Genomic DNA, 11,457 nt, shown 5'->3' with positions numbered 1-11,457 from the left:
AGCCGGCAGGCACCAACCACACCAATGCAGTGCAGCATTCGTATACAACACTTTCGGTTCGCATCGGTGCGGTACTTATTTGCATGGCGCCTGCTGAGTTCCTCCTTCATATGTGCATATCTGGTAAAACGCCTGAATGTATGCTACACTGCCGGAAAAAAGTATTGGCACAGAGAATTTTTCACAAGAATTCAAAAATTTTAAAGAAAAATTAATATAGAGGTCTTTATTAGAGCAACAGAAGCCAAATCAACACTTTTTAGAATATTTGTCTGTCTGTATGCTTGTACGCGCATCACTCGAAAACTAATGCATGGAATTGAATGCAGTTTTCACAAGTGCATTGCTAGAGGTATAGCTTAAAATATGGAAAGAAAAATATTAGAGAGTTGCCACCTGTTAGAAAATTGCAGTTTAAGTAAATTGATAAGATTAAGTAAATCTTGCAATATGGCTGCCAAAAGAAAGAGGTTTAAATAGGCTTAAAGCCGAAAATTTTTATGTTGAAGGCTGCCACCTCTTTGAAAATTTTAATTTAATTATTTAATTTAATTGATAAGATAAATTGAATTTTGCAATATGGATATCAAAGGTTTAGGAAATTTTACTACAGAAAATATTTTGGAAAAGGGTTGCCACCTGTTTGAAAAATTTGTGTTAAATTAAATTCATAATTGGTTTTCATGCAAATTTTCATTTTTCTAAACAGATTTTGTAGTACATTAAATTTAAGTATATAAACTGCAAGTTTGGGGTTAGTCAAAAATCGCGTTAATTTTTGAGAATTTTTTTGTTGAAGGTATCTCGCACTCTTTCCATACAAAGTATTTTCGTAAATTTTTTTTTTCATAAAAGAATCTGCGTGAAAAAAACTTGCCAAATATCAACGGTAGGTCCTAGAGCTACTTCAAATTTGCAATTTATTATAATAAAATTTATTGGGCTACAGAACTGCATACTCAACCAAATTCTAAAAAATCTGATTAAGAAGTTGAAAATTTGCATGAAAATTTACTGAATTTTCCTCAGCCTTGCACAAATTTTAAAAATTATATTTTGATGCTTCTTGTTGCAGTATATACCATGTTTTTATAAAAAAAAATTCGGAAAAAAAATTTAAGGAAAAATAGTTGCATACATCGTAAAAAATTCTCTGTGCCAATATATTTTTCCGGCAGTGTATGTTTTTTTTTGTGCAAATCAATTGCACATACGCAAGTGTGTTTGTTTGTGTGTGTTTGTGTCTGCATATAAAATAATTGTTGTTTATCTTTTTCGCAATTGCAATTGCAATTCCTCCACATCGTTGCTTCTTCGTCTTTTTTACTCCAGCTGCTGAAGTAGCTTACGCTAGGAGGAGGGTGTAAGAGCTTGTGCAAGAGTGCATGTAAGTGTCAGTGTATGCGTGTAGCTGGTTGCAAACTTTCAAGTATGTGTTTGTGGAGTGCGAGAAAGCAATTCCAAAGTGGAAATGTGATGAATACGGAATGAGTTTGATTTAAAATTTTTTACTTTGCTGCAATTTTGTGTGGCGCTAAGTTGGTAGGTAAGTAAGTGACACAGTACCGTCATGGAACTTTATGCTGTAAAGCGAGTAGAAATGTTTAAAAATGTATGCATATGTATGTATGTATATATTGCAACATTCTGCGCGCTTAATTTTAGTAGCTACTTTCGCAGATTCTAAAATTTCTTTTTAGTTTTAGTCTTAGCTTAGAAATTTTGTTGCTATGAATACTAAGTGCTAAAGTCTTATATGTGAGGCATATATGTATCGTCACCTAAAGGGGAAAAGGTGCCAAGTCCATTTTTTGAAATTGTTCATCAAAAACTAAATAAAAAAATAAATAAATAAAAAATGGACTTGACACCTTTTCACCTTTAGGTATCGAGATGCAATTATGTATCTAATGGAGAAAAAAGGACAGAGACTTTTACTCATAATATCGATAAATTTCAAGCTAAACCCCTTTTTTTGTTGGCTGATTCCTCTGACATTGTCGACATTGTGAGAAGATAATTTAGTTTGGAATGTATTTCTTTCATTCTTTGATATGTTTGTTTTGAATAAAAACCCGGTTTTGGCACTGTGACATCTTCATCATCATTTTTTATTTCCCTAAATACTTCTTTTAATCTCAAAAACCACGTTCACATAAATGAGAACTTTAAATGGAATCTCTTTTTCATAGTAAAACTAATAGTTTTGGGATGACATTCATTTTTGTCGATCCTTTATCGCTTAAAAAGGGTAAAAGAAGTATTTCAGCATTAGGGGTAGCGAATCTATGCTAAATAAGTGCTTGGTTAAGTTTCAGCTGAAGTGTCGAAGGCAGACAAAGCACACTATGTATAGGGAATAGTCTAATCAAAAGCTACTTCCGCACTAAAAACTTCGTGACAGCCTCAGGGCTCGTACAAAACGGAGCAACGACATTCAGCCTTACGGCATAGTTACCAATCACACAGTGACCAGTAAGCACTCCCACCAATAGTGAGAGATGCAGCTTGCTTAGTCTCAAGAGCTCCCCAGAACGCCTACGGCCCACCCGTGGCCAGACAGACTTTTCCACCTTGCACTCGAACGTCCTCGCCCAGCACTCGCTGAGCTGACCAAACGCCGAAAGTAATTCCTCGAGGGCTCCCTGCCTAGCGAGCTCATCAGCCATGCAGTTGCCGGCGATTTCGCTGTGGCCTGGAAGCCAAATAAGCTTAACAGCGAAATAATCAGACGCGATCGATAGGGAAGTCAAAACACTCCCTCACCGTTTTCGAATGCACCGCCAGGAAGTTAAGAGCCCTGATGGCTGCTTGGCTGTCAGAATAAATATTTACCTCCTTAACAGATGTTACACTAGAGAGCAACCAATCCGAAGCCTCTTTTATCGCGGCCACCTCAGCCTGGAAAACACTACAGTGATCCGGTAACTTAAATTTCAGGTTGATGGAGAGCTCTTCACATAAGACACCCCCGCCCATCTTCCCATTCAGCTTCGGTCCATCTGTAAATAAGCTAACAGGTGCTAGATTACAGATACTGGACCCCTCCCAGTCTCCCCTCGCCGGGATGTGGGCGGTAAAAGATCAATTCGGACCCAGAACCGGGGTGCAGTGGTCTGTCCGAGTAGGTAGGAACCCGAAGCCTTTTAGAATTCTGGACTGCCTAGCTTGAGGTGAACGTGAAGCCCACCCCAATTAGCCTTGCTGCGGCGCGCGCAGCGGCAACCCTGCCAGCTATATATATTGGCACAAGATTTAACATGGCATTAAGCGCAAGAGTAGGTGTGCTTCGAAATGCGCCACTGACGATGTAGGCCTTGTAAGCGCTTGCCAATGGCACCTCTACAACAATACTGTGCTACTGTAGCCTTCTTCACTCTTTCCTGCACGTTAGGCTTCCAGGAAAGCTTACTGTCAAGGATCAAGCCCAAGTACTTCACCCTGTCAGAGAGCCTTAGAGGAAGACCACCCATTGAGGGAAGACGGCAATTCGGCAACTTATACCTCCTAGTAAAGAGAACAAGCTCCGTTTTACTGGGGTTTACACCCAGCCCGCAGCTAGAAGCCCAGTTTTCAACCAAGCTCAAACAGTGTTTCCGGAAACTTTCCCTTTGTTATCAATACTACAATAGAGGGCACTAGGAAAGCAACATTTTTTGAAAAGAAAACGCCATAAGTGTGGCTGACAGTTTCCACCTACTCAGTTCAGCACTTATAGAACAGTGTAAAGTAGTAAAATATGTATGTATCAGCAGATTGTCAAATATTTTCTGAGGTTATTTTAGGTGATTTGAGGTGAAATGCGTTGAGCAACGTTACACAACATAATATAGCATAACATAAAGAAATAAAACATAACATAACTAACATAACATAACAGAACAGAACATAATAAAGCATAACATAAGATAACATATCTCGTTCTTCAGTTTTATTTTTTTCTATGTCGCTATATCTACATATCTGGGTGGGGTGCAACAACACCATACGCAATAAGGCCATAATGTCGTTATTTCGCTTGGCGATTGGTCTAGTTATCAGTTTGTTTAATTTTCTTTTCAGGCTGTATGTTGTAAATATTCACCATTATCGCTTTCATTGCAATAAGTTTCTTTCAAAATTCAATGTAAATATTTTCCATAAGAAACATCTGCTCTCATTGTTTGCCAATTTGGCGCTCAGCCAGAATATTGTACGTACTAAACTAAAATAAATTGAAGACACTAGGCCAGTAGTTTCCTTTACTTTATGTAAATAGTAGTTATAACATTAAATTCGTGCGCTGCTAGGGCGAGTGGGGAACAGACTTCATCGTACATATGTGTGAACAAGTACATATGTATGCACATATGTAGATACATACATATGTATGTAGATATAGGTAAAGTTGTTTGCAAAGCATAGGAATGTTTCCTTAACGAATGCCGGCAGAAACACCTCAGTTCCGAAATGCATTTTAAGCTCATACTCATACTTACATACAAATGTACATACACATGTATGTTTGTTTGTGGACCAATACTTATTTTTCATATGTTTTTCTTCAGCTCACTCCATTTAAACACCCTACTACCCTCAACCCTAACAGTATTTTCGCTCTTGTTCGCTTACAGTTTCAGATCGCCACCACCAATCTCATTACTACCGTCACTTCCACTCTCTCTTTGGTTTACTTTCACCCTCCAAGCAACTACATACTTATTTATGCAAGTCCTAATCATCAGCCCTCTTGCGCTTCATTGCCAATCCTTTGTGCTGCGCTCCCATTGTAACAATAACCTAATTTCATAATGTAACGCTGAAGCAAAGAAATGATTGGAAAATTCAGTTGCAAAAAAAAATAAAAGTAAGGGACAGGGGGCGGATGCAACAACTTTCATTGTGTAAAGGACGATTCATTTTCATTTGCAATCGATGGTATGCGACATCAGCTGTACATTCAACGCTGAGTAGCGTCTTTAGCTGTAGGCCTATTTGGCACACATGTGTTTGGGTTTCCATTCTCGCATTTTTCCGCTCCAACTACTCGCTGGTGTTGCCGCTGCGGGTAATCAATGGTAGGTAGTTTTAAGGGTCGTTGGTGAAAAAGTTTACAACAAAAAAAACAAGGATATTGTATTGAGTAATATTGGAGAGTAGTATAGCTCGTATCGATTGCGGGATTATTTGCAAATGTATTTACAGCTGTACTTTTTATTATTAGTCTCGAGTATTATTGTAATGTGCATATGGAAGCATTGCGATAAGTCATGCGTTAACAGAAGTGTAGATAGTGCATACTTATAGAGAAGAAAAGTATACTTTTCATAAACTTAAGTAATACAATTATTTATGGTACAATTTAAAAGGGTAATGCGCTTCATTAATTTATGAAGGCTACAAAGCCAGCTATATGTATACTAATCGAAAGGAATAGAAAGGAAAAGGTTTGTCGAGCGCCGGTGATCGCCTTTTGCTTTAAAGGATCCAGTCACTTGAGTATGGCGGAACGTATGGCTTCCACAGATAGAAATGCTACTATGAGTATAAATGCTTCTTTGAGACTTTCCAAATTGCTTTAGCGAACTTTCTTGCTTCAGTATAATTTCGTGAAGAGTTTCGAACTGTCCCGTGGTGCTTCTATAACGGTCCCTTACTAATCCCAAAATGATCCCGTGAAATATTTCCGAACTAGTTCCAAAAATGATCACGAACTTAATAGTTCCGAAATGTTGTTCGCATAGTCCCTAATGATCGTGAAATAGTTCTCAACTAATCCAGAGGTGGTCCTGAATTATTCCAGAAATGAACCCGAACTAGGCCCTAAATAGCCTTGAACTAGCGTTAAATGGCCCAGGTCTAGTCCCGAAACGATCCTAAAATAGATCCGAAATGGTTCCGAAATCGTCCCTAACAGGTCGCAAAACGGTCCTGAAATAATTCCGAACTAGGCCCGAAATGATCACGAAATAGTACTGAACTGGACCAGAAATAGTCGAAAAAGTCCAAAATGGTCTCTTGTTAGTCTCAAAATTGAACTGCACTAATTGAGATTAATATAATATAAAATATTCCTGAACAAGTAAGTTCCAAACGAACCCGAAACAAGCCCGTAATTATCCCGAAATTGTCCACAACAGGTCCCGAAATAGTCCCGAAATGGTCTTAAACCAATGCTGAACTGGCCCCGAAATGGGTCTAAAAGAGCCCTGCACTATTTCAGAAATATCGTTCTGTAAACACCCAAGAAGCACTTACAGCTTTTTCCCTGGGTTACACAAGCAGCAGTAACAAATTTTCTGCTAGATTAGAGGCAACGAGAAAAGTGCTACCCCGCTGTATGAACATAGATGCATTTGTTTTTCACCCCTGTTTAAATACTCTTTTAGGCATTTCTGTAACGTAAGCCTCTGCTTGAAAGACAGAGTTGCATTTCCTAGGCCCGATTCTTTTAGTCTGCTAATGGATCTTGAAGCCATCGGTGTACTGGATGTGACTATTTCACCCCGGTTGAGGTCGTTTCTCATCCTAACTACATCTGATAGAAAAGAAGACCTTAAAGCTGCATGCAAAGTTATACGCCAGTGAACATCTATCCTTAAAACTGATATTTAGTTCTTCAGTTTGGTGAACTTAAAACAGGGCTACGGGATAGGATCAGGGCTGATTAAGATTCGTATAAGATTTTGAATTAGAGAATAATGGGACGGAGGCATACGAACAGGAAATGATGGTGTTACCTTCAAAAATGATGGCTTAAAGGTGGAACAATAAATTGCCATAAGACATAGACATACTGAAGGAAATGAAATAACCGTAGAGTTGGCTAGCCAAGGATCGGCAATGCAGGCAATATAAGAATCCCATGCGCCCCCCGCATTCTCCTGGTACTAACAGAGGGCATTCATTATGGGAAGACTTGCCTCCAGGTAGAAGTATGCTCACTTCATATACGCCTTTCTAACCTAACCTAATCTTGGCGTCCAATTGTAAGCCGTGTATACTAGCGATCGCCGCACAGTGGTTCAAAATTTGCATTTTGGGTTCACAATTCACTGGAGTCTTCATTTTTCACTCAATTTGATAAATTTTTTTAAAGGAAGCTAATAAGAAATAAGAGACCAATTTTTGTTTATTTGTATTAAATTTTTTAGTACTAAGTGCAGAAAAAATAGCAATTTTGAAGAAAATCGGTTCTGCTATTCCTGTTAATAAATGTTGCTTAATAAAAACTAGTAGAAAACCATTGTAAGGTTACCCAAAAACGAAGAAGAAATTTCACAAGAAAAATTTAAAATTAAAAAAAAAATTCACCAAAATTAAAAAAAAGTTGAGTTTCTAGGAAAATGTTGGGTATGCAGTTTTATGTGTAATTCGCAAGTGGCTAAGAGGTCGCTTTGATTTTTATAATTGTTTTTTTTCTGCTGGCACATCAGAATGCTAACAAAAGCGTTTGCTATATCATTAAAAAATCAACGCGAACTCTTAGCCTTTTGCAATGATATATAAAACTGCAAACCCATTTTCTTTTATAAAAACCATCAAAAAATATTAATTTTTGAGACAATTTTTTGTATAACATTTCAAATTTTTTCTTAATTTTGGGAGAACCCTACAATTGTTTTAGACTGGTTTTTATTATGTAACATTTTTATAACTGCAAAAGGAGAATCGATTTTTTTTCAAAATTGCAACATTTTCTGCATTTTGCTCTAAAAAATTTAATAGAAACAAACAAAAATTCAAAAATCGGGCTCAATTAGTCTCTTTCAAATTTTATTAGCTTTCATTAAAAGAAACAATTAATCAAGTCTAGTGAAAAGTGAAGGCTCCAGTGAACTGTGAACACAAAGTGCCAATTTTGAACCACTGTGCGTCGGTAGATAAGTTTCCAGACTCGCGATGTACATATCGATATGGATATGGATGCTTTAAGCCAAAGGAAAGAAAACTTTGTCACACAGCGTTCCTGCATCGTGAAGCTCTTTAATCTTTGGAAATCATCTGTCCCGAAAAAATCGTGCTAGGAAATCGTCTTCCGCTCAATTTTATCAAGTAAATTGATGTTCCGCTCGAAAATGGGGCTATTGTAGCTTAAGTATGTATGATGTGCTTGCTGTAGTAGGATCATAAATTTGGGGCTGATTGCATACTTCATAGGACTCAAGCGAAATGATGAAAATTAATCTAAAGAATTGCAACCTTGAAAATTTTTTAACTTTTAAAGAATCATGTCATCTATATCGTCAAACGTTTTAAAGGAAAATTTCGACCTAATAGGAAATAACCTAAATTCAGGTACATAGCAGTTCTTGCCAGCTTTGACTAAGTTATAGATCACTGCAAACAATTTATTCTCGGCGTACCTACTTCTCCTTATAGTATTTTAAAACATACATGAATTTTCTTAAAATCAATAATGGAAAGTCAAGAATACGTCTATCGAATCAAGCCCATGATTTAAACTTTAAAATCACCAATAAATGACTTGCATCCTTATTTATAACTATATGTTTACATACAAGTATACATACACATATGAGAAGATTTAAATTTTGAGTACTCACCATCCTCCAGAGTGCGCGCAATACGCGAATTCGATGGCTTTCCCTCGACAGACTTGTAAAAGGGTACAATGAAAAATTCATACAGCGTATATTGCAGCAGGCCACTTAGCGTGCAGGATGAGGCGCCGCCGCCGTTCAGGATCGTTAGCATGCGATATGTGGTGGCAGCGGTAGCGGTGGATGAGGCAGCATTATTGGCGGCCGCATCACGTCTGGCAGCGGCAATATTTGGCTTCGCCGAAATCAATGCGGCCGTCGCAGCGTCAGCTGACGATGACAGCGACGATGACGACGACGACGATGAGCTGCCGCTACGTGAGCCTAGCAATGGATTGGCATTTGAGCTGCTACTCGCCGCTGAGGTGGTGGTAGTTGGTGGATTTGGCAATTGACGCGCGTAGATATAAAAGCCTTCCACGTATTTGCCGTTGATTATCTGTGAAGATAAAAGAATGAAATAGGGATATAAAGCGACAAACAAACAAAAAATTAGGGAACAAGCGCTCGAAAGAAAGTAAAGAGCCAAAGAAGCAAAAGAAAAATTTGTAATTTAAATCGGTCGGCACTCTATTTCGCTTTCGACCACCTACAGGCAGTTGCCGTGCAAATTGGTTCGCCTTTCACAGGACAATTGAAGACATTGCGCGCCGCTTGATTGCCTTGTCACGCTTCGCAGCTACATTGACATTGACATCCTTGCATTAAGGCGACGGCAAAAAAAAAGCGATACCAGGAAATGTAAGGATCGTTAGCACTAACCTGCCACGTCAATTTCATGCTTGTCGAATCCACAATGCTCGCGTTAATTAGTTCCACTACATCGCCGGATAGCAGGCTGGCGCGCGCCTCACTCAAATCCAAGCCGCTATTGAAGAAACGCTGCGAAAAAAGAAAATACCAAAACTATTAGCTTCGCATAGTCCAGTCACTATTCTGTCTCGCGCGCACTTACCATGCCTACATTGATCGGCTCCGACATCGGACTGGGTAAAGATAAACCGTGCGAGTTCTCAGCGCGTACCACAAAAAAGTAGTTCACGCCCGTCACGAGCCCCACCTGCATGAATGTTGTATTCTGTATGCGCGCACCTACCGCCACCCAACCGTCTGTCTCATTCTTGCCAAACATCTCAACGACATAGCCAACCAAGCTCGATGCGCCCACCTTATTGCTGCGCGTCCACGACAATGTGACTGTGTCTTCGGTCTTCTCCACCACCTGCGGCTTACCCGGCGGACCTGGGTGCGTGGAAAGTTCGGGCGCGCGATAGAATTTAATATTCGGATTAGTGGGCGTATCCAAGCGTAGATAACCGCTCCACGATGATTTGCCATTTCGATTGCTAGCCACGCAAGTGTACAGGCCCTCATCCTCATTGCGCTGCAGATCGGCTATTGTAAGTGTGCCTGTTTCGGAGAGATTACGCCGCTCATGCTCATTCACATCGATAGGTATGCCATCCAGGTACCACGAGACTTGTGGTGTTGGCGTGCCGCTGGTGCGACACGGCAGCATTACAATCGATTTCACCGGCAGCGTTTGATTGACGGGACCCAACTCAATTATCGGTGGTGGCAGCTCAAATTGTGTGTCTACGGTAACAACGGTACGACTGCTGACGCTGCCAACCGCATTCAGTGCATTGCAAACGACCACCTTGCCGGAATCTTCGCGTGCGAAACGCAATATCGACAACACAGAGCGACCTTCGGGTGTTAGTGTGACCTCAATGCGTCCATCTTTGTAGCCGGGTAAGAGCAGCGAACTGTTACCCTCCACTGACCAGTAGAGGGTGGGTTTTGGATAGCCGTTAGCTTGACATTCGAAGAGCACTTCATCACCGACTTCGACGAGTTGATTTTTGGGGCGAATGTTGAACTTTGGTGGCGCTGTTGGAGAGAGTGGGTAAATAAAAAATAAGTTGATGTGCATGAGAAATGTTAAGTAGTGTGTAGAAGAGGAGAGTAAAGCAAATAAGTTGTTATTAGCGGTAAATGTTATTGCAAATCATTGAGAAATGCTTGCTAAGTGTTCTTCTGTTTTTGAAATGGCGCTGAAGTGCGGTCAGGTAATTAATTTTTATGTTGCCGATGGTGTGGGTGCCAATGAACTAAAGGGTGTTTATTTCAGTGTTCTTGTTCTGAGTTGAACATTTGCAATTGCATTGAAATTTTCTCAGTGGCGTAGCAATAATCGACTACCATTTCGAATTTATACGTAAACTCCTAATCGAGCCCGAATCTTAGTTGTTGTCAAATTTTTGCCTGTAAAATCAAACATGAAGTAATTTTTTTTCCTCCCAGAAAGTCCAATAAAATCCCCGACATAACCCAGTGTAAAATTTTTGGCCACATCTGTATATGGTTGCTTCAAGCAGGGGCACACTGGAACCATAAGCATCAGCCCTTTTTGGATACAACGCTAACGGTAGCTGTTAAGGTTTAACGAAGACCACTGTGTGCCAAAAATATAGCCGAGCCAAGAGAGCTTCTAGATAAAAAGCGGGATACAAGATGTTTAAAAAAAGTTTTGAGATTCCTCCGCTTCATCGCCCCGCAACTGCTAACAGTGCTGTTAAAGAGCAAGCAGTATATGAATTTAACTATATCGGCTTCGACCCCGTGCTCATCAAGGGATCTGACGATGGCACCAGAAAGGACATTGTTGAAAAAATTAATTAAAAGAGAAGGTGTTAGCGATATTCTGTTTGTCTTTTTGCAATAAGTTTTATATTCTTCCTTTTAAGACAACAAAATCTTGGAATTAAACAAAAGTTTGTTAAAAATAAAATAACGTTAAAAAAGGAAAAAATATGTTCCAAATAATTGAGTAAATTAATAAAATATTTTTGTTAAAAAATAAATAAAAAATTTAAAGAAATATTAATTAAAAATAAAATTGAAATTAAAA

At 39.1% G+C, this 11,457-nt stretch overlaps 1 protein-coding gene across 1 annotated transcript in view; it reads right to left on the bottom strand.

Annotated features, from left to right (window-relative positions):
• The window catches only part of LOC118740765 (Down syndrome cell adhesion molecule-like protein Dscam2), a gene marked incomplete at its 5' end in the record, with an annotated part of 209,025 nt that overhangs the window by 34,942 nt on the left and 162,626 nt on the right, over positions 1 to 11,457 (bottom strand). The window contains 3 exon segments of the mRNA XM_036472430.1: positions 8,558 to 8,982; positions 9,306 to 9,425; positions 9,499 to 10,436. Of these exon segments, the coding sequence (XP_036328323.1) occupies positions 8,558 to 8,982; positions 9,306 to 9,425; positions 9,499 to 10,436 (1,483 nt within the window).

This window comes from Rhagoletis pomonella, unplaced genomic scaffold (assembly GCF_013731165.1).
Source record: "Rhagoletis pomonella isolate Grant_MI unplaced genomic scaffold, Rhpom_1.0 Rhpom_scaffold_00006, whole genome shotgun sequence".
In the NCBI taxonomy this organism is placed as follows: Eukaryota; Metazoa; Arthropoda; class Insecta; order Diptera; family Tephritidae; genus Rhagoletis; species Rhagoletis pomonella.
Note: the sequence above shows the minus strand (reverse complement) of the source record. Positions and strands in the feature narration are given on the sequence as shown.